At 38.7% G+C, this 24,473-nt stretch overlaps 1 protein-coding gene across 1 annotated transcript in view; it reads right to left on the reverse strand.

Moving 5' to 3' along the window:
* Nucleotides 1–24,473, reverse strand: part of RABL3 (RAB, member of RAS oncogene family like 3) — a 40,350-nt gene that overhangs the window by 4,890 nt on the left and 10,987 nt on the right. Inside the window, exons 3-6 of the mRNA XM_066347942.1 lie at nucleotides 13,091–13,220; nucleotides 7,776–7,890; nucleotides 4,173–4,323; nucleotides 18–89 (exon numbers count right to left, since the gene is read on the reverse strand). Coding sequence (XP_066204039.1) covers nucleotides 18–89; nucleotides 4,173–4,323; nucleotides 7,776–7,890; nucleotides 13,091–13,220 — 468 coding nt within the window. The remainder of the gene's footprint in view (nucleotides 1–17; nucleotides 90–4,172; nucleotides 4,324–7,775; nucleotides 7,891–13,090; nucleotides 13,221–24,473) is intronic.

Consider the following 24,473-nt stretch of genomic DNA (forward strand, 5'->3'; position numbering starts at 1 on the left):
TTAATTGAGCCCATTACCTTATCAAAAAACCTACTGAGCTTGACAGCATTGGAGGAACCAGCAGCTAAGTACCGTGGATTTGTGCAATCCTAGAGATAAAACCATAAGACCTACAGTTAAAAGTTAGAAAACATAAGCTTGTTGTCAGTTATCACTGTTCCTACATTTCTACAGTAAATACACTCTCACAAAATATTCATATAATTTTCAAATTACAATGCATAAAGCAAAGAAGAAAGGAAGATAAGGCCACTTTTTGTCACTTAAACAATTTTAGAAGACACTGAACCAATGTATTCATCATCAAATAACATATAAAGAAAAACAGGGTTGCTAATATCTTACTAATAAAACCATGATAATGACAAAGTGATCTACCTACATTTATTCTGAAATGCAGAAATAGAGCCATTAAAATCTCAACAATTCACTTTTCAACACTAGTTACTCACCAGTGCTCAACCAATGCAGATCATACAAATAGTAGGAAATATGAAAATAAGGGTTAAGAGAAGCAAAGAACAAACAAAACAGTTGCCAGGGATTTCTCACTTGCTGAATACAAGCAATACATCTCTTGGTAGGCCATAAAAATAATAACAGACAATAGGCATACTTTTGATAAATAATGAATTAATTATTAAATATCATCATTATTAATGGTAAATAAACAATAATGAATAATAGATATATTTTTATTAAATAGGACTTATAAAAAAAATGGGGCCCAGAAGAGACAAAACAATCTGGAACATTAAGTCCTTGTAATGACTGGTAAAGCCCTTACAAGGCTTACTGCCCTTTTCCTGAAATTCCGGTGGTGTGTGGCCTTTGCTTGTGATTACTGACTTGCTGTTTCAAAAGAAGGAGTATTTTGATTTTTACTTCAAATGGCACATAAGACCAAACTATGAGGATATTATGTCCCTTGCAAGAATGATATTTGTCTTTCCGGCTGTATCCCTTGGTAAATTACTGAAATTATCTGTTGCATTTATTGTTTTGTAATAGCTAAACTTACATGATTCCTTTCCAATGAATTTTTAAACAGTCCCTTATTTTATCCATACACAATATTTCAAGGCTCACATTTTAAATTTTGGCCAAAATCTTATAATACATTTTCAAACCACAAAAAAAATATATGACAAAACTTTTCAAAGATCACAGAATACTAGAAGCCAGCAAGCTCTGAATCCTAATATTTGTCATACCATTTCTAGACCGTGTGACAGTGATTAGGTTACTAAATCTTTAAAGTGGGGCTCACCTATGAAATGAGTAAACAAGACTTAACTCTAGGATTTTTGTGAAAATTAACTAAGATAATATATGTCTGACACATAGCAGTTACTGAGATATTAGTTCCCTTCTCTCTTCTTTCCAAGAAAATACTATCAGACTGAATTTTCAGACACAAAGCACCTAACACAAAAGATAATTCCAGATATGGATTAAATAGACTGAAATATAATTGTGGAAACTACTGTATTTGAAATAATGTTCGAACACATTTATACAGCAGTTGGGCATAGAGCAAACCTTAGATGGACCGGTGTTAGATATGTTTTACAAAATGGATACTGATTACAGAATTGTCAGAATGTCAAAAGACTTCAGAGATGATTCCAAATAGAGCTATAAAACTAAATACAAAAACTAAACCAAGCAGAAAACAAACACAATCTCCCAAAACCTTCCTTCTAAGGCTGCACAATTTCAACTTGACCAGGCTAGAGAAATTCTATGATTTTAGGATAAGAATTTTAAAGCTGAAAGAGCCATCAGTTATTGATCATGGCTGAGGGCAAAACCTGAAAATTAATAGCTCTAAATAGCTTGTCTGAGCTTGAGAAAGGAACTAGGGAAGATGTTTCAATATGATCACTTTGAAGTAAACATATAACAGAAAAATTTATACTAGACACAATAAGTCTAACAGGATTTAAAAAATAAGTAAGCTTCTCCCTATTAATAATTTAACAACTACTTTTCTTCAGGCACAAGATAACTGATTCCTTCTTTGATGTACACATACAGTAACCAAAGATGCTAGCACAAATATTGTTACACTAGTTTTTTATTTGAAGCTTTCTTTATATTTACTCGTTGACTCCTTTTGAAAGTCTTATCATCCAATTTTCCTCCTTTTTAATTCCCTGCACACTCAAGAGCCCTTTGTTATTTCTGCTGTGTTCCTGAAGCCATACATGGATAAAAGGCTGACAGTATGTTGTATGTGCACTCGGTGGATACTAAGTGTTCCACAGCATCACCACCTGAATACCTTTTCCTGACTTCGCGAATAAAGTAGGAAAATCATGTATCTAGCCACTAAAAAAGACACATCCCAAAACACATTAAAAATAATTAATGGAACAGATTAAGTATATTTAATGGTAAATTTCACTTGGGAAATAATGTTCAAATAAAGTAACCTCAGTATTTCTTCAACAAGGATATTATATATTCTAAGTAGCAGGAATCCTTTAGAAAACCAGTCCAGTGCAGACAACCTGGGGCATTTACACTGAATATTTCATGGTAGCAGCCGAGAAATATTAGGCACCTCCACTGCAAGTAGAAAGTCAAAAACACTGGAATGGCAGAGAGAAGGTGACTCTATGGGGGTTGAGGTGGGGTTCAATCAAGCAGTGTTCACAAATGTTGATCCACAGAATGAGGGCATCAGAATCTCTTGAATCTTTTTTTAAAATTAAGAGTCCTGGTTCTCCTGCCAGACCCTATGAATTAAAAGCTCCTGCTATGGGGAAGCTATTAAAATTTTTTCACAGGTACTATTTCTTTGTAATATGAATATGCAGTCAGTTTTGGGTAACTGTTAATCTAAATGATTTCCTTTTTTTTTTTTCCTCTTCTTTTTCCAAGTGAGAGGATAGAGGAGGGGAGATAGAGAAACGGACTTCAGCATGTGCTCTGACCAGGATCCACCTGGCAACCCTGTCTGAGGCCGATGCTCTGCCCACCTGGGGTCATGTTCACAACTGAGCTAGTTTTAGCACCTGAGGTGGAGGCTCCATGAAGCCATCCTCAGTGCCCAGGGCCAACATGCTTGAATCAACCAAGCCATGGCTGCAGGAGAGGAAGAGAGAGAGAGAGAGAGAGAAAGAGAGAGAGGTAAGCTCTGCAATTTAAGAAGCTAAGAGGCTTCCCTAAAGCAAGAATAATAAGGTACAGTATTAGTAACCTTTCTTTGTCACCTAAGTTTACTTATTTTGATTTTGGTGTGATTTAAAAAAATCTTTTCAAGCCTGACTGGTAGTGGTGCAGTGGATAGAGCTTCAACTTGGGATGCTGAAGTCCCAGGTTCAAAACCACAAGGTTGCTGGCATAGGTGCGGGCTCATCTAGCTTGAGTGCAGGCTTACCAGCTTGTGTGCAGGGTCACCATCTAGAGCATGGGATCATTGGTATGGTCACTGGCTTGGCTGAAGCCCTACTGCCCCATCAAGGCACATATGAGAAAGCAATCAATGAACAACTAAAGTGCCACAACTACGAGTGATGCTTCTCATTTCTCTCCCTTCCTGTCTGTCTGTTCCTCCGTCTCTCTCTCTCTCTCTTTCTCTCACTCAAAAAATAAAAAATAGGCCATGGCTGGTTGGCTCAGTGATAAGAGTATCAGCCTAGTGTATGGATGCCCTGATTTCCGGTCAGGGCACATAGGAGAAGCAACCATCCGCTTCTCTCCCCCTCCTTCTCCCCCTTCTCTCCCATCCCGCAGTCAGTGGCTTGATTGGTTCTAGCCATCGGCCCTGGGCACTGAGGGTAGCTCGGTTGGTCTGAACACTTCAGCCTCAGGTGCTGAGCAGATTCTGGTTGGGGTGCATGTGGGAGTCTGTTTCACCATCTCTTCTCCTCTCAAATAAATAAATAAATATATAAATAAATATTTTCAAGAAAAGGCCCATGATTTTTACATTATTCATAGAACAAAGTTGAAACATTTCAACAGATCAACATACAAGGAAGCTAAAGAGACTGTGCCTATCTGATAGTTTATGTTGATTCCAATTTTCACAATATTTTAGAAAACCAAAACAGCCTGGTTTCAAGTATGAAGTTTCTTTTGTGAGAATATATGACTTGTAAAGGCTTTGGTTTTGCTTTTAACTGACAGTAATACAAACATGCATTAGTGAAAATACACACCAAATTAATCTCTTCTGCATTAAAATCCTCAGCCAGGAAAGCAGTCCTAGTTAAAACTTCATGGCGCTTGGTTTCATGAATCTGGTCCAGCTTAGTCCCTATTACCAACAGCGGGATTTGGTTATCAGCAAACTGTTCCCGGTCATAATCCCTGTGATAAATAATAAGAGGTGAATAGAATTTACTTTTCTTTGCTGTAGATGTGTAATACTTAAATGCAAGTAGCTTATACTATTTTACTGATAATTCACTGACTCTTACTCACTCATCACCTATAAACCTACTTTAATTTCTTCCATCTATATATTTTATCAACCCATTCTCACCATCTATAGAGTGCCAACTATTCATCTATCTACTCAAAATTTATCTGCATGAGTCTTTATAGACTACTTAAATAATTGAGTGCCCTCCAGGTATAACAAGGTAGGCTGAGTTGACTTCTCCCAAAACTGTCTTCTAAGGCTCAAGGACTTTTCTGTATAGATACAGAGTGGATTCAGACCTCAGTGGGGTGAAAACTTTAGAACCCATCATGGCACTCAAGCCTCATGTCAGAGGGGAAAATGACAAGCTTCTGGGTACCTACACTACAGGAATATCCATAAGCTCTATACTACCACACACATTTTTGTCTATGAATAATAAGAAAAACATTGTTTAAGGAAAATAGGAAATAGGGATGCAGAAGGCCAGAATAAATCAACCATAGGTGATGCTATAGCCTAGGGAAAGACGGCTTCAACACGTGGAAAGGAACAAAAATAGCTGAGTCACAAATTGAATAGTAAAGACTAAAGTACCAAATAGTTGTTTGTCCTGATAAGAGAGCGATGGGAGACAGAGGACAGGCAATATGGATCCCTTGGGGTCACTGGCCATTACAATTCTCTTTTTATTTAGTTTCTGACACACACACAGAAGAAGAGACAGGAAAGAAATGAGAAGCACCAACTCATAGTTGCTTTCACTTCAGTTGTGCGTAGGTTGCTTCTCATACATGCCTTAACCAGGGATCGAACCTTGAGCTCAAGCCGAGCCAGCATCGTCTTGCTCACGCAAGTGACCTTCGGGCTCAAGTCAATGACCTTGGTCTTTTCATGCCAGTGGCCTTTGGGCTCACGCTGGCGACCTGGGGGACCATGTCGATGATCCCTCATTCAAGCCAGTGAACCCGTGCTCAAAGCAATGAGCCTGCGCTCTTGCCAGTGACCTTAAGGTTTCAAACCAGTGATCTCAGTGTTTCGGTTGACACCACCATCTGTCAGGCAACAATTCTTTTCTTCTATTTCTACCCGAAGGATAGAGTGGTATTCCTTCTATTACCAAAAGGAACATAGAGCCCAATACTGTTGAATTAATTTAAATTCTATTCACATAAGAGAAATAAAAAGTTTGGACTTTTGACATGTTCATAAGTTCAATTTACTAGTCAGCAAAATCTGGTTTCAAACACCTTAAGACAGTAAATCAATACTGCATAATCCAATCAATACAACCCAGTTGAGACTAGCTTTTTTTCTTGCTTTGACATTCCTTTTTCTTTGAATAACCTAAACTGGGGTTGTACAAAATTAACACATCTTTTTTCCTTTCACAATAATCTTGCAGACCCTCAGTTACTGTTCAGCCTTAGAACACAATTGTTTTGAACTATGTAACCTCCCATTTTATAAAAATATTATCATGCCGGTTATTGCATCAAAGCCAGTAACAGTTTGAGTTCAAGGCCTTTGATGCTTTTTTAACCAACATCAACCCTGATTTAGGAGAAATTGTGCAAAACTGAAAATTGCTTTCTTAGAGATAAAGGGTTAAGAGTGTCCTCCTTTAGGACTATTTCTTCTTCCTAACTCTAGTTCACATATAAATTTTTGTATGTAATTTATCAAACATCATCTTTGATACACATATATCACTGTCACTTGCAGTCTTGCATAATCTCTTGCACATCAACAGACATGTAATATACATGTAATTTATAACATGTCACACATATATGGTACATTAACATACATTATATATGTATCATAACATATATATATATTATAATTTTAGAGAAGATTTAGAATTCAGAGAAACAAATATAACAGATACTATAAGCATACAATCAGCAAAATCCCGAATACAGAAAATTCTACAGGACAAAGAAGTCATCTTTTTTTTTTCCCAGAAATAAACTGCTGAGGGTAAAAAAATAAAAATAAAAATAAAAAAAGGAAGGGGACGTTAACATGAAAAGAAACCAAATACAATGAGTAGACCTTATTTAGATAAAAGTTTTGAATAAGCCAACATTTATTAGATATTTGGGGAAATTAAAGTAATATTCAATATTAAAAAATTTTTGTTCATTTTAAGTATGGCAATTATATTTTGGTTATGTTAAAAAAGTTTTTAACTTTTAAAGTTATACACTAAAGTTCTTTATATATAGATGAAATGATATAATGTCTACAATTTGCTTCAAAACATAAAGAGACACACTGTGTTCATAAATTGGAAGATGTAACAAAAATTCTCCCCAATTTGACCTATAGATTTATTGCAATTCCAATCAAAATCCAAGCGTAATTTCTGTCCATATAGACAGTTGATTTCAATTTTATATGGAAAAGCAAATTAGACTAGCTAAACAATTTTGAAAAGGAATAAACTGAAAGGAATCACACTGCCTAATTTTAAGACTTACTCTGATGCTACAATAATCAATAATGACAATAATGAATTGGTGAAGGGACAGATACGCAAGTCAATAGAACAGAATTAGGGAGTCTAGAAACAGACCCATATAAATATGGTCAACTGATTTTCTCGGCAAAAGAGTAAAAGCAATTCGATAGCAAGAGGACCTTGTCAACAAATGGTATTGGAACAATCGGATACTCATATACAAAAGTAATCCTCAATTAAAACCTCCCATATTACAAGTAACTCAAAAAGCAGCACAAATCTAAAAGTAAACCTAAAACTATGAAATTTCTAAAAGAAACATAGGAGAAAGCCTGCATTTTCTGGGATTAGGCAAAGAGTTCTTAGACACGATACCAAAAGCTACAATACATAATAGAAAAAACTCAGAAATTAGACTTTATTAGCATGCAAAACTTTGTGAAAGACATTGTTGAGAATGAAAAGGTTATCTACAGAATGGGAGAAAATATTTGCAAATCAAACATCTTACAAAGTGTTATTGTAGAGCAGGGGTAGTCAACCTTTTTATACCTACTGCCCACTTTTGTATCTCTGTTAGTAGTAAAATTTTCTAGCTGCCCACCAGCTCCACAGTAATGATTTATAAAGTAGGGAAGTAATTTTACTTTATAAAATTTATAAAGCAGAGTTATAGCAAGCTAAAGCATATAATAATAATTACTTACCAAGTACTTTATGTTGGATATTTGCAGAATAAATCTTTATAAAACAACTTACTATAGTTAAATCTTTTTATTTATACTTTGGTTGCTCTGCTACCACCCACCATGAAAGCTGGAACGCCCACTAGTGGGCGGTAGGGACCAGGTTGACTACCACTGTTGTAGAGGCTGTAAACCTGTGATTGCTATAACATTTCAAACCAATTATGAAATAATCTGGGCTTACCCGTTTGTTACCAAGACTCCAGTTGGCACCGAATCTCTGTTGAGAGCTTCCAATGACCAACGGTATAAGTTTTGGGATGACTTCTTATTTGTTAAGTCATGTACTAAAATAATACCTGAAACAATCAGAGAAAATAATGTCAATATGGTAACAATTTTCATTTCAAAACTAGCAAAGTGAGCTAGTAAATAACAAGCATAAAGTTGCTTAGTGAGCCTGACTAGGTGGTGGTGGCTCAGTGGATAGAGCTTTGGACTGAGATGCAGAGGACCCAGGTTTAAAACCACAAGGTCACTAGCTTGAGCGTGGACTCATCCGGCTTGAGAGCGGGCTCACCAGCTTGAGCAAGGGGTCGCTGGCTTGAGCATGGGATCATAGACATGACCCCATGGTTGCTGGCTTGAGCCCAAAGGTTGCTGGCTTGAAGACCAAGGTTGCTGGCTTGAAGACCAACATTGTTGGTTTGAGTCCAAGGTTGCTAGCTTGAACAAGGGGTCACAATTGTTATTCTTCACTTGAAAAAATGTTTTCCGGTAGATTACCAGGGCCTGCCTAATCAACTCAAAAGTCTTAATTTTTTAGTTCTTTTTTGTGTGTGACAGAAACAGAGAGAGAGAGACAGAGAGAGGGACAGACAGGGACAGACAAGCAGGAAGGGAGAAAGATGAGAAGCAGCTCCTCAGTTATTCATTGATTGCTTTCTCATATGTGCCTTGACCTGGGGGCTAAGCACAGCAAGTACCCCTTGCTCAAGCCAGAGACCTTGGGCTTCAAGCCAGCGACCTTTGGGCTCAAGCCAGCCACCACGGTGTCATGTCTATGATCCTACACTCAAGCCAGCTACCCTGCGCTGAAGCTAGTGAGCCCGTGCTCAAGCTGGATGACCCCGCGCTCAAGCCAGCAACCTCAGGGTTTTGAACCTGGGTCCTCTGTGTCCCAGTTTGATGCTCTATCAACTGTGCTATCAGCTGGTCAGGCAATTTTTTAGTTCTTTGAGAGATTTAGTTAAAAGAACAAAATAAATATGCCACAAGAAGGGGATCATAAGAGATAGTTAAGGATATGAATAGTAGAAAATAGACTGCTCACAGAAATTAGGGGATATTTTCAAAATGGATATGAAGCAATAAAATATCCCCTAATTTTTGTGAGTGGTATAGATAAACTTTTGGGAGGTTGAGAAAAATAATAAAATGTGATAAGGCTCAGAAATACAATTAAACAAAATAAGATCCTAGACAGAAAGGCAAAGGAGGTAATTATGATAAGATATAGACAAAATAGAAGCAGCTTGCCTAGTGGAATTTAGGATATCTTGTGGTGAAAACCTATAGTTTTTCAGACCCCCAATCCTTTTGTATCATCTAGGTTTTACTGTGAAGAGAGGACATAAAACTGATGATTCCTCCATAGTCAAGGTGTAAGCTATGCCAATTTGAAAAAGAAGAGTTAGAATTATTTGGCTCCTCTAGTTTTTACAGATGTTTGTGCAATGAAGGCTTTTGTGCATGTTATACCTAACTTGTTCAAGCTGGCTCAGGTAAATGTGTTATCTCTCCTGGCATCTTGAATAATCAGAGCTCTGACGATTGTCCCCATATCCAACTGCACTCACTCTACCTTCCTCAGTGAGGTCTTCTATTAGACATCAAGGACACATCATAGAGGATAGATTTTAAAAAAGGAATAGGCCCTGGCCGGTTGGCTCACTGGTAGAGTGTCGGCCTGGCGTGCAGGAGTCCCGGGTTCGATTCCCGGCCAGGGCACACAGGAGAAGCGCCCATCTGCTTCTCCACCCCTCCCCCTCTCCTTCCTCTCTGTCTCTCTCTTCCCCTCCCGCAGCGAGGCTCCATTGGAGCAAAGATGGCCCGGGAGCTGGGGATGGCTCTGTGGCCTCTGCCTCAGGCACTAGAATGGCTCTGGATGCAACAGAACGACGCCCCAGAGGGGCAGAACATCACCCCCTGGTGGGCGTGCCGGGTGGATCCCGGTCGGGCGCATGCGGGAGTCTGTCTGACTGCCTCCTCGTTTCCAGCTTCAGAAAAATGAAAAAAAAAAAAAAAAAAAAAAGGAATAAAGAGCTACCATTAAAGAATGTAGCTAACATGTTTTCATCACTTACTATGTCTTATGCTTTACATGTGTTATCTAATTCGATGTTCAGACAGTCCTATGAGGTAAGAACTGCCTTTATTTTACACATGTGGAAACTGAAGCTCAGAGAGATTGAGTAACTTGCCCTAGGTCACATGGTAAGTGGGGTAGCCTGAATTTGAACTCAGCTAATATGACAGTAAGAGATTGAGGCAAAGCAGAATGAAGTTTCACTTTAGGGCCTAGGAGTAGCAGATATTACTGCTCTCCCTATTTCCCAGGTATAGATATCACAAAAGAATGGTGCGACTTTTGTTTTATTGGGAAAGGTCTAGATGAGCTATTAGATGGACTGGGAGAAGTTTATTTTTTGAGGCTCTCTGTTTAAGACTGGAACTTTTAAAGGCATTTGAGCACCTTTTTCTTTATTTTTCCTCTTTCATTTGGCCTGAGAGTTATTGTTTTGTAGACTATGAGTTAGGAGGGCCACACTGGGGCCCAGAAGAAAGAAATTGGGTGACAGTTGATCAGAATATGCTCTAATTTTAAGAGAGATAAAGACATACTTTAGAAGTTTCTTTTGGGGACTGATTACCAGTCCAGTTGATCACAATGGGAAGAAGGCAGGGTACTAAGGGCAGAATGTTATTGCTATGAATAAAGACTATGCATTTGAATGGAAGGATATGCTCTGTTTCTTAGGGTATCTTAGGATATAAGGATGGTATACAGAGTACAGAACCTTGAGTGATTCTACCAAGAGAAATAAATGTTCCAGAGCTAAGGCAAACAAACAAACAGAAACCCAGAAAAATGTCTATGTAACGGATTTCTTTAAACTTCAAGAAACAAATATATCTGAGTCTTATCTGTAAAAATAATCAACTATAGGCAATTATTTCAGTACCATTCAAGGAAGAGAGAAATCACTAATGAATAGTAGGCATAGAAAAGATAGTCAAATAAGTGGATTTAAATGGTTTTCTTCTTTAGTTATTTAAGTTTATGACTCAATCCCATAAAGTTTCTAGGATTTAAATGGTTTTCAACTTTATTATTTATAATTTATCTTTACATTTATTTTACTCTTAATTTTTCTCAAAAAGATCTAAATAAAAGTTCAAAGGTGTTATATACTCTAATTTCTCTTTACTAGATCAGATTGATGTCTACTTTGAGAAGTCATTTGGCTGATTTAAACTAAGTTTTATTATTTGATTCTAGGTCTAAACCGGGCCTGCCTGCCTGCCTTCCTTCCTTCCTTCCTTCCTTCCTTCCTTCCTCCCTCCCTCCCTCCCTCCCTCCCTCCCTCCCTCCCTTCCTCCCTCCCTTCCTTTCCTTCCTTCCTCCCTTCCTTTCCTTCCTTCCTCCCTCCCTTTCCTTCCTTCCTCCCTTCCTCCCTTTCCTTCCTTTCCTCCCTTCCTCCCTTCCTCCCTTCCTCCCTCCCTTCCTCCCTCCCTCCCTTCCTCCCTTCCTCCCTTCCTTCCTTTCTTTCTTTTTCTTTCTTTCTTTCTTTCAGAGAGAGAGAGAGAGAGAGAGAGAGAGAGAGAGAGGACAGACAGGGACAGACAGGAAGGGAGAGAGATGAGAAGCATCAACTCATAGTTGCAGCACCTTAGTTGTTTCATGGATTGTTTTCTCATATGTGCCTTGACTGGGGTCTCCAGCCGATCCAGTGACCCCTTACTTAAGCCAGCAACCTCAGGCTCAAGCCAGCGACCTTTGGGCTCAAGCCAGTGACCATGGGGTCATGTCTATAATTCCACGCTCAAGCCAGTGACCCTGTGCTCAAACTGGTGAGCCTGAGCTCAAGCTGAATGAGCCCATGCTCAAGCTGGCAATCTTGAGGTTTCAAACCTGGTTCCTCAGCATCCTAGGCTGACATTCTACCCACTGTGCTACCAGCTGGCCAGGCCAGGATTCTTCTCTTTCTGTACTTTTTTTGTTTGTTTGTTTTTAAGAGAGGCAGGGAGAGAAACAGGAACATTGAGCTACTCCTATATTTACCCCGACTAAAGAATCCAACCAGGAACCTCCATGCTCTGGGAAGATGCTCCAACCAACTGAGCCATCCAGCCAGGGTGTCTTTCTCTCCTTTTTTTCTGAGAAGTCACCTAACACTATCTTACTACTTTTCTCAGTTACATACACTCTTTTAATATATGCCATTCTCATGTTCTTTCTTGCATGACAATATCATACATTAATGTCACTATCTTATAATTGTGTTTTGTTTAATTCTGAGTGTTTTGTTTCTCAATTAGATTGGGATATTTTCAGACAAAATTATGAGCTAAATGGGACATAGGCCTGATGTAACATAACTCATCCTGTATTCTATGGTATGTATCCAATGACAAGAACCTTCTTTACTTCCTTTTATAGTATACACAATAGCTTATGATATGGGAAGATAAGACAGTGAAAGAGGAATATAAGGAAGGAAGAAGGTACTTAGCAACTGCCGTGCTTACCTAATAGTGACTGAGAATAAATGAGTATTAGCTAATAAGCACACACAGGAGGGGAAGGGTGAGATGCCATATCTTTCGGTACGTCAATCAAAGACAAGTTGATATTACATTTCAGAGTTAAAAAAAAGAAAGGTTTAAATTTAAAAAAGAGAAGAGAAACTCTATAGGTAAGTCATAGGTGTCAGTGGCTTAGTCTCTTGGCACGGAGTAGACCCTCTGTTACCTGCCTCCACTTGGAAATCTGCTCCAGGAATTTGCATCTGTGTAACTGGAGGAAATTTTTGCATCCCTAAAAACACTCTTAGGTATCTCTTTATAGTTAAGTATATAGAACTGTCTCCAAGAGGCAGATGAAAAAAATCTTTGTAACTATGATACCTGGCTTAAGACTATGGGATTCTGGTAAGTACCATTGTACTCACCCAGCTGACTAGATAAATAGCACTCCCAGGGGACAGTGTTTTGAAAGTTCCATGTTTCATGTCAAGTACCCAAAATACAATTTTATTTCTCAATATTTAGTTTATGACAATAATAGAAATAAAAACCCTTAGACAAAGCAAATGTTTAAGGTTCTAAATTACATGGTTAGAATCTAGAAGCACAAACTGAAATGTGATATGCAGATTTAAATTAAGAGTTGTAATTAAATCTTTCTTAAATTGAATCTAGCATCCCAAGCATTCCATATCAGATGATCTGTACTCTTAGACCATTAGTAAATGGTAGAAATAAAAAACGCTTTACCATTCACAGAATTGTAGAATACTGCTCTTGTGCTTTTTACACTGCTAGCACTGCCCACAGAGCCTCCAACATCCCATAATTCTATATAGTAGGTCTTCTCTTCTGGGGTTCCTTCTTTGTAGTCATGAACCTAAAAAATCAATGCATCAAAAAAATTATTATAGCCACTTAGGAAACTGGTAAGCACCCTCATTCCAGTTTAAAACACTGGACTTTACATATCAGCATCTCACCCTGTCTCTGGTCACCACCTCCTATCTTACAAGCTTCCTCCCTCTGATACTCCAACTCCAATAATAATCTTTGACCTCACAGGACTCTGTATGTTAAGGCGACCAACTGTCCTTTTGTAAGTTCTGTCTTCCCCTCAAAGTGTCCTCCTACATGTCCTCCTTTTGATACTGGAAGCATCTGTACATGTCCATATTTGATCAATGCAGAGTCGATACACTGTGTGTGATATGACATATTTGTATCTAAATGAGTACTTTTTCCCTACAGTTATTATTAAAAAGTAATAGGCAGGTAAGCATAATTACAATATAAAATATTACAAATGTTTTTATTATACATTTATCATATTATAGTGTATTATTGTTGCAATGAATAAAATGTTTCTTTTATTTCTTTTTTTTTATTTTTATTTTTTTTCTGAAGCTGGAAACGGGGAGGCAGTCAGACAGACTCCCACATGCGCCCGACCAGGATCCACCCGGCACGCCCACCAGGGGGTGATGCTCTGCCCATCCGGGGCGTCGCTCTGTCGTGACCAGAGCCACTCTAGCACCTGGGGCAGAGGCCAAGGAGCCATCCCCAGTGCCCGGGCCATCTTTTGCTCCAATGGAGCCTCAGCTGCGGGAGGGGAAGAGAGAGACAGAGAGGAAGGAGAGGGGGAGGGGCGGAGAAGCAGATGGGTGCCTCTCCTGTGTGCCCTGGCCGGGAATCGAACCCGGGACTTCCGCACGCCAGGCCGACGCTCTACCACCAAGCCAACCGGCCAGGGCCTCTTTTATTTATGATATCGTTTTCTTCAATTTATTTTTGTCCTTTTCATTGTAAAAAAGTTGGTCACCTTACTATATGTAGTTAATTGCTACTAACACCTTTCACAAATCCCCTTCCACATCCTAATCTGCTCTTCCTAACTAAGCATAAATTCCCTGATTTGTCATTTTATTCACTCCTTTGCCCCCTCTCACATAGTATTTACCTGACAAATAACTCCAGTTATATTCACCTTCTCCCTGATTTCCATGTCTACAACCCAGCTAGCTGAATGTGAAGCTCGGAAAAATACATATTCAAGCTGACTGGATTCATTTTAAATTAAAGTATATCTTTGGAGCTGTCCTTCAGTCAGCTGCATAGTTCATTTCCTCTTTTGCTATCCTAGATAAGGTAACTATTATTTCACACTTTCTCCTCTTTTTCAAATTTCCAATATCTCTTCCTTATCCTCAAACACAGCTAATAACCTTGCTTCCTGTGACAGAAACAATCAGAAGAGAACTTCTACGACCCGTTCTCCCATATCTCTCCACCTCCCTGCATGTGCCTGTAAATCTACTTTCCCTCCAGCTATTAGAGATAGGCTGTCTGTGTCCCTAAGGACCAATACTGGCCTCTCATACGCGAGATCCCATCTTCTCTTTCTTATCAAAGATGTAGCTTCTCTAGCTCCTCTCATCATCAAAATTTCCCTCTCAGTTGGGTAAGTCCCACCAGCATACAAACATGCCATAATTGTTCCCATCTGAGAAAACAATAACCGTTTTTTGATTTCATATATTCCTCCAGCTACCATGCGGCTTCTCTGTTCCTTTTATTTTACTTATTTACGATATTTATTTTTATTGAAATGTGTGTTCACCCTTTCGCACCATTTATTCCCTCTATCCTCTCCTACCTCCCCACTGCCTTTCCCTCTTCTAATCACCACACTGTTGTCTGTGTCTATGAGGAGTTTTTCTGTTTTGCTTAATCCCTTCCTCTTTTTCACCCAGCCCACTAACTCCTCTCCCTTCTGACAGCTGTTAGCCTGCTCTCTGTATCTCTGAGTCTGTTTCTATTTTGTCTGTTTTGTTCATTTCATTCCACATGTGAGATCATACAGTATTTGTCTTTCTCTGACTGGCTTATTTTACTGAGCATAATACTCTCCAGGTTCATCCATGCTGTGGCAAAAGGTAAGATTTCCTTTTTTAATGGACCAAGTAGTATTACATTGTGTAAATGTACCCACGTGTAGCACAGCATTTCTATCCACTTATATACTGATGGGCACTTGTGCTGCTTCCACATCTTGGCTATTGTAAAAACTGCTGTAGTAAAACATAGGGGTGCATATATTCCTTCAAATTAGTGCTTTGAGTTTTTCTGTTCCTTTTCATAGGGAAGGCCCTCGAAAGGACTTTTGAGTCTATTCTCAACTGTCTTACATTCTGTTTTGAACTCATTCCAGTCACACTTTTGCCCCAATCACAACCTGAATTATTGCTTATCAGGGCCACCAATGGCTTCTTCCACATTGCTAAATCCAGTGATCAATGAGCAGTTTTTATCTTATCCTAACATTTGACACAACTAATCACTCCTCAAATTGCAATACTTTCTTCACTTAGCCTCCAGGCTACCACAGTCTCATGGTTTTCTTCCGCCTTCACTGGCTAATCCTTTTCAGTCTCCACTGGGGTTGTCCTTATCTCTCTAATCTCTCTATCCTCTAATTGTTGGAGCATTCTCAGATTTAGTTTTCGGATCTCTTTACTTCTTCTGTCAACACTTGCAATTGTTTTAGCAATTTTAGCTAGTCTTATGATTTTAAATGCTATCATTATGTTGATCAATTCCAAATTTTTATCCATCCTGGACCACTTCCTTGAACTTCAGACTATCATAGCCACCAGACTATAATTTGGATGTCTAATAGATACCTCAAATTTAACATATGAAAATATTTTCCTAGATCCTCGCTAGTTGGCTCAGTGGTAGAACATCAGACCGTTGTGTGTAAGTCCCAAGTTTGATTCCTGGTCAGGGCACATATCACTCCACTCCTTTCTCTCTCTATTCTCCTCCCACATCCACGGCTTCATTTTGCAAGCATGTTGGCCCCAGGTGTTCAGGATAGCTCCATCAAGCCTCCACCTTAGGTACTAAAAAAAATAGCTCATTTGCAAGTGGCACCAGATGGGCAGAGCATCAGCCCCAGACAGGAGATGCTGGGTGGATCCTGGCTGGGGTGCATGCGGAGTCTGTCCCTGTATCTCCCCACTCGCACTTAAAAAAAATAAAAAAATAAAAATAAATAAAAACAATTTTCTGATTATCCTCCTAGTCTTCTCCCAGTTTTGTCTCAGTAAAAGCCAATTCCATCTTTTCAGTTACTTGAAGGGCAAAACACTTAACAGTGATCCTTAACTCCTTTCATACAGCAAATTGGAATTGTCAGCAAATCCTTTTGCCTTTGCCTTAAAAATATATATGAAATCTGTTCCTTTCTCACCATTTCCACTGTTACCACTCAGCTCAAAGCCTCTATCAATCTCCTTGCATGAATTAAAGTAATCATCTCCTAACTGACCTTCCTACCAGAATCTTGATGGGCTTACAGGTTCCCTGCCATCCTCCTCCCAACATTCGTTTTCCATACAGTAGTTAGACTGATCCTTTTAAAATGCAAGTTAGGCCCTGGCTGGTTCGCTCAGTTGGTTAGAGTATTGTCCTGAAACGCCAAAGTTATGGGTTTGACCCCCAGTCAGGGCACATTCTGGAAGCAACAAATGAATGCATAAATAAGTGGAACAACAACTGAGTGCTTCTCTCTCTCTTCCTTCCTCTCGCTGTCTCTCTAAAATCAAGCAATAAAAATAAATAAATAAATAAGTACATAAAATGTAAGTTAGGTCATATCACTCTTCCACTCTTACTTAAGAGTAAAATCCCTTTTGTATGGTCCAGACTCTATAAGCTTGTATTATATAATTGTTTAGAAACAAATTTTGATATATGGCAACCTTATCTATTAGAATAAAATCAAGAGCCAGATTTTGGTATGGTGGTTCAGGGGTGTATATCAGAATCTTCCAAGATTTCTGTAAAAAGTAATATACATACTACCCTGATGGGTAGAGCATCAGCCCCAGACAGGAGATGCCGGGTGGATCCCAGTTGGGGTGCATGCGGAGTCTGTCCCTGTATCTCCCCTACTCTCACTTAAAAAAAATTAAAGTTAGCTCAGTTTGTTAGGGTGTCATCCTGATACACCAAGGTTGTGGATTCAATCCTTGGTCAGGGCACACACAAAAATCAACCAATGAAGGCATAAATAAACAATAAAATCAATGTTTCTCTCTCTACCTTCCTCTCCCTATAAAATCAATAAAATATTTAGAAAAGAAATATACATGGCTACAAAAGCAAAAATAAACATATGGGACCACAGCAAATGAAAGAGCTTCTACAAAGTAAAGGATACCATCAACAAAAAAAGTGCAACCTATTGAATGGGAGAAAGTATTTGCAAATGTATCTGATTAGGGTTTAATATCCAAATATAGAAACAACTCACACAGCTCAATAGCAAAACAAAACAAAAACCCTACAAAACAGTCCAATTAAAAAATAAGCAGAGGAACTAAATAGATATTTTTTCGCCAAAAAAGACATACAGATGCCAACAGACCACAAACGGGTGCTCAATATCACTAATCATCAGGGAAGTGAAAATCAAAACCACATTGATATGTCACCTCATTCCTGTTAGAATGGCTGTATAATAAAAAAAAAAGAAGAGAAAACTCATTGGCAAGGATGTGAAGAAAAGGGAACCACTGTGCAATGTTGGTAAGAATGTAAATTAGTGCAGGCATTGTTGAAAACAGTATGGATCAGGGGTCCCCAAACTTTTTACACAGGGGGCCAGTTCTCTGTCCCTCAGACCGTTGGAGGGCCGGAGTAAAAAAAAAACTATGAACAAATTCCTATGCACACTGCACATATCTTATTTTAAAGTAAAAAAACAAAATGGGAACAAATACAATATTTAAAATAAAGAACAAGTAAATTTAAATCAACAAACTGACCAGTATTTCAATGGGAACTATGCTCCTCTCACTGACCACCAATGAAAGAGGTGCCCCTTCCAGAAGTGCAGTGGGGGCCGGATAAATGGCCTCAGGGGCCGCATGTGGCCCGTGGGCCATAGTTTGGGGACCCCTGGTATGGATGGTCCTCAAAAAAATTAAAAACATTAATACCTTATAATTTAGCAATCCCAGGAAATGAAAACTGGATCTCAAAGAAATATCTGCATTCCGATGTTCACTGCAGCATTATGCACAATAGCCAAGATTTGGAAACAACCTAACTGTCAATGGATGAATGGATAAAGATGTGTATATACAATAGAACATTATATACAATGGAATATTATTCAGCCACACGAAAGAAAGAAATCCTGCTTTTCTATGACAACATGGATAGATCTTGGGGGAATTATGCTAAGTGAAACTAGCAAGACAGAGAAGGACATATCTTGCATGATATTACTGATAAGTGAAATATAAACAAAAGGTCAAAGTCATTGAAACAGAGTAGAATAATGGTTCCAGGAGTTGGAAAATAGGGGAAATAGAGAGAAGTTGGCAAAAGGAGAGAAGTCAGCTGTAAGATGAATAAGGTTTGAGGGTCTGAGGTATAACATGGTGACTATAGTTAGTAATACTATATTAGAAATATGCTAAAAATAAGATGAATGTTTTCTCTCACACACAAAAAGATGAGTATGTGAGGTGATGGATGTGTTAAATAACTGGATGGGAGAAATCCTTTCACAATGTATATGTGTATCAAATCATCACAAATATATTTTTAAAAAGAAGAAAAAAGTCCTTAAAAAGAAAAGAAATACACGTGGCAGATTTAGTGAATAAAAACATTTGGGGGGTATTAGGTATGTATACTTTGAACAATTTTCTAAATAATTTTGTCATAACTCCTAGTTAAGAACTTCTGATTTTATAGAATGGAACTATTTTGTTATCAGGAGGCCTAGATTATATTCCTTGATTACCACTGATTATCCTGGATATCTTTTTTTTTTTTTAAAGATTTTATATATTGATTTCAGAAAGAGGTGAGGGGGGCCCTGGCCAGTTGGCTCAGCGGTAGAGCGTCGGCCTGGCGTGCGGGGGACCCGGGTTCGATTCCCGGCCAGGGCACATAGGAGAAGCGCCCATTTGCTTCTCCATCCCCCCCCTCCTTCCTCTCTGTCTCTCTCTTCCCCTCCCGCAGCCAAGGCTCCATTGGAGCAAAGATGGCCCAGGCGCTGGGGATGGCTCCTTGGCCTCTGCCCCAGGCGCTAGAGTGGCTCTGGTCGCGGCAGAGTGACCCCCGGAGGAGCAGAGCATTGCCCCCTGGTGGGCAGAGCGTCGCCCCTGGTGGGCGTGCCGGGTGGATCCCGGTCGGGCACTTGCGGGAGTCTGTCTGACTGTCTCTCCCCATTTCCAGCTTCAGAAAAATACAAAAAAAAAAAAGAAAGAGGTGAGGGGGGAAAGAGAGAGAGAGAAGCATCAACGCATAGTTGCTTCACTTTAGTTGTTCCTTGATTGTTTGTTGTATATGCCTTGACCAGGCAAGCCTAGGGTTTTGAACCGGTGACTTCAGAGTGCCAGGTCGACACTCTACCCATTGTGCCACCACAGGTCAGGCTATTGTTGAGATCTTTGGGTCTAGTTTCTATAGAATAAAGGTGCTGTATTATGTATATTATGTGGGTTTGAAATAATAAAAAACAATACAGGTCAGTAGTTAAAACAGATGTCATAAAATGTACTAAAAACTCACATTCTATATTTAATTCTAGAACGTTTTACACTTTTTATTCATTCGCAATTTTTTTCCTCAAATCCTTTTGTCTAAGAAAAGTTTAAGTAAATAAGATACAATATAGACAGCCAAATTGTCATTAAGAGAAGACAATTATCAGACTGACAACAAAGAGGACAGGAAAGTCATAGCAACTGGGACCATTTTGTATAATGGGAATTAATTCTATATACTGTGATAAAAGGTATTACTACTTGTTATATGACATAAATAACTGATAATATGTAATCATGCTAAGGCATCAGTAAAAAGGGTAAATGATATGAGTTGTGTTTAAGAAAGAAAGGAAACATATTTTAGCAATATTTCTAAGCAAAACCACTAAAACAAGCAATACAAAGTGTTATAAGGAATCAGTTATCTGCTAACAAAAAGCTCAGCGTCGGACTGGGATACGGAGGACCCAGGTTCGAGACCCTGAGGTCACCAGCTTGAGTCCCCGGGCTCATCTGGTTTGAGCAAAAGCTCACCAGCTTGGACCCAAGGCTTGAGCAAGGGGTTACTCGGTTTGCTGAAGGCCCATGGTCAAGGCACATATGAGAGAGCAATCAATGAACAACTAAGGTGTCGCAACGAAAAACTGATGATTGATGCTTCTCATCTCTCTCCGTTCCTGTCTGTCCCTATCTATCCCTCTCTCTGACTCTCTGTCTCTGTAAAATAAAAAAATAAAAAAAAATTAAAAAGCTCAGCCACATTAGTGAAGCGTCTTTGATCCTGTCTCCCTTCCCTTCAAGACCCAAAACCAAACAGGGTGGTTTAGGTACTCCTGTTTGCTCCCATAACACCCTGTTTACAACAGTAATTTCTAACCACGTTGTCTTATTTATCTGCCAATATTTCTTCTATGACTTTGAGCGTTAAGGACAGGGATCATGTATTATTCATCTTTGTAGGCCCAGAAAATAGCATAGGACATAGTACATATTAGATGCTTGGCTATATTTGTTTAAATCAATCAATCAATCAATCAATTTAGGGTATCTCATTCTCCAATGTTTTATGATATTCAGCTTATTATTTTACTGAATACCAAGTGCTTCTCAAGTATAGTTCTGAGAATGAACTAAATCAGAACTAAGAGGAAGCTTGTTAAAAATACAGATTCTTGGACCACCCCTAAAGCTTCTAGGGTGGGGCTCAAAACCTCTATTTTTAAAGAAAGCTCCCTAGGTGATTCTGTTACACAGCCTAGCAACCATTGCAGCACACCACTTTTATCTCTAAAATTATTTCAAATGTTACCTCCCCTAAAAGACTATAGTTCTTTTTTTAAAATTTTTTTTACTTTATTTATTCATTTTAGAGAAGAGAACGAGAGACAGAGAGAGAGAGAGAGAGAGAGAGAGAAGGGGAGGAGCAAGAAGCATCAACTCCCGTATGTGCCTTGACCAGGTAAGCCCAGGGCTTCGAACCAGTGACCTCAGTGTTCCAGGTCAATGCTTTATCCACTGCACCACCACAAGTCAGGCTACTGTAGTTCTTCTAAGAATAGTCATCATGTAATACAGTTCCCAGGTAGCAAGCCCTCTTCACTTTGCAATATACCAAGTCTGCTACCCAAAACTTCTGACTACACATAGTCCCAAACCAGACTGACAAAATACCTTCCCCAGTCAAATCTTTCATTGTTTCCCTCTAGCATTAGAAAAAAAAAATGTCCTTCCTTTCCAACTTATTCCATTAATACTGTTTAGCTTACTTCAAATAAAATGAGCCCTAAGAACTTTAAACCAGTGGCCTGTAACTTGTAGTTATAACACCCTATCTTTTACATGGGTGAGTGATCTCCAAGGGAAAGCCTGACACTGTAACAGGTATTGCTAGTGACACAATAAATGATTCCTTAGTGCGATACTCAGAACCCAACTTGATGGCAGGGGGGGGGGGGGATATGAAACTATAAGCAATGTGTTTTATACTTAAATGGGTCATCAAGGATTTAATAAAGTTGTTACAGACTTTACAATTATACAAGGAAAAATTTCTCAACAGGCAGCAATTGTATGTGCTGATGATCAAATAGGAAAACGAGTCATACTCTTCTTTTTTTTTTTTTAAATTTTTATTCATTTTAGAGAGGAGAGAGAGAGAGACAGAGAGAGACAGGGGGAAGGAGCTGGAAGCATCAACTCCCATATGTGTCCTGACCAGGCAAGGCCAGTGTTTCGAACAGGCGACCTCAGCATTTCCAGGTCGATGCTTTATCCACTGAGCCACCACAGGTCAGGCAAGAGCCATACTCTTCAATGCTACTGCTGCGTGGGTACTTCTCATTTACTTAACTCGACTTTTTATTGGAAACCAAACCAACACTAAATATAAAAGGTTTTTGTCTCATTTGAAGAGTTAATTCATTGCTTGTAACTTTTAAAAAGCAAAAACAAATTTAGTGAAGCAACTCATACACATCAAGAAAGAATGCTGAACATTATAGATGCTAGTAAGTTTGGTTTAGTAAATATGCCTGCAGAATTATTGCTAAAGAGAAGCAGCAAGGGTCTTAGGAGAGAGTGGGGAGAAAAGAGAGAAGGATAGAAAAGAGCAACTCAGAAAGCGCATCAGGGAGCAAGAACTGGATTTGTTTCAGTCACGGCCATACAGGCATACCACGAGGATGCGGCAGGTTTGTTCCCAGCCACCGCAATGAAGCGGTCATAATAAAGTGAATCGTAATGTTTGTGCTGGTGGAGGATCTTGCCTTCAATTTGTAAAAATCACAACATCTGTGAAGCACAATAAAGCAAAGCACAATAAAATGAGGTATGTGTGCACTTCCTATTCCCTACAGTGTCTGATACCCAGTAGGTATTCAATATACGTACTGAATGAATGAATGATGAATGACTAATATAGAGGTTGCCGCTAATTACCTCTCCTTTCAAGTAATCATGTTAAACTCATTTCAATTAAAAACAAAAACAAAACCAAAAACACCCCATTTACTTTTCCCTTCTGTTCCGTAGTCATCTACTCCTCTATTTAACCTGTAAACTTTGTGAAAGATTGACTTAAATCTTTGTCTCTATTTCCTCTCTGCCTATTCACATAATTTGGGTTCTGCCACTAAGATTCTTGCACTTTTAAAGGTCAGCACTGACTTCATCATCACAAATTCAATTTTTCTCCTTCTCAGTACTTACACCTCTATAGTATTTCACACTAAAAATCGTGAAATTCTCATCTCTTTGCTGTGGTATTTCATCAACTTGGCTATCCTCCTACCTTTTGATCAATCTTTTTCTGACCCGTCTTTCACCTTCAACTCTCTAAATATACCCCAAAGTTCACAGCTCCTCTCTTTCTAAATGTTCTTTTTTTGAAAACTTCATCATCTCCCATGATTTAGGATTATCTTTATATAGATGATTCCAACTCAGAATTTTCTCTTGAGCTTCAGCACCTCGTTTTCAAAAGCTTTCTGGACAACTCAGGTGGATAACTCAGATACTGCCCTTCATCATGTCAAGAACTGAATGTATTACTATTTCTTTCTCTTTCACCTATAAATATATATTCCCCTTCTTGGGAAATAGTCCATTCATCCATTGCCAGGCCACTCACTGCAATCATTAATACTCAGTATAACTTTCCATTCTTCACAAGCATCTCACTTTCTCACTTGAATTGCTAGAACACTAATTTCTATGTAAGTGCTGTTTATATAAGAACTTTCTGTGATAATGAAGATGTCTAATACAGTAACCACTAGCAACATACGACCACTGAGCTGTTGAAATGTGGCTAGTTCAACCGGAGAACTAAATTTTAAATTTTATTTAATTTAAATTTAAAGTGCCACATGAGTCTGGTAGTTACTGCAACTTAACAGCATTAGTTCTTACTGCTCTTCTGGAACACAAAGCAATAGAGAAGAGTGATCAAGAGCACAGGCTCTGCACTAGACCACCTGGGTTTCAGTTCCCAACTCCATCATTTACTAGCAATGTGGCCTTGGACAAGTCCTTTAACATCTCTGTGCCTCAACTGCTTCACTGGCAAATAGGGACACGGATAGTAACTTCCTTGAAGGGTTGCCGTGAGAATAAAATGAACTGGTATGTAAAATAGGTGCCTAGTCTAACCAAAGTGTTTGCCATCTTTTATTATCAGTAGTAGTGCTATTATTTTAAAGATCATTTCTCCACAGTGCTTGCACATTGTTATGCTGTCCAAAGAGGAATTCAATAAATATTGATTGTATCAATGTGTAAATTATACTTAAAATCCCATTAAAATGAATTAGAAATGACAAATCAATTTCCTTATTTATAATCTGTGAAAAGATCAAGTTTTGTAAGTTGTTTGCATAAATAAGAGTAGTTATGCATTTATATTAGTCCCATTAGACTTGGGGCAACAAAATCAGAAGACAGGAATAAATAAAGATACCACAAAATAAAAACTTTCTGCCTTCAGTTCAGTTATTAACACCTCTGCAATGCATCTTAAATCCAAAATGTTAGTAATTACTGAGTACATTCATTAAGTTCAT

This window comes from Saccopteryx leptura, chromosome 8, assembly GCF_036850995.1.
Source record: "Saccopteryx leptura isolate mSacLep1 chromosome 8, mSacLep1_pri_phased_curated, whole genome shotgun sequence".
In the NCBI taxonomy this organism is placed as follows: domain Eukaryota; kingdom Metazoa; phylum Chordata; class Mammalia; order Chiroptera; family Emballonuridae; genus Saccopteryx; species Saccopteryx leptura.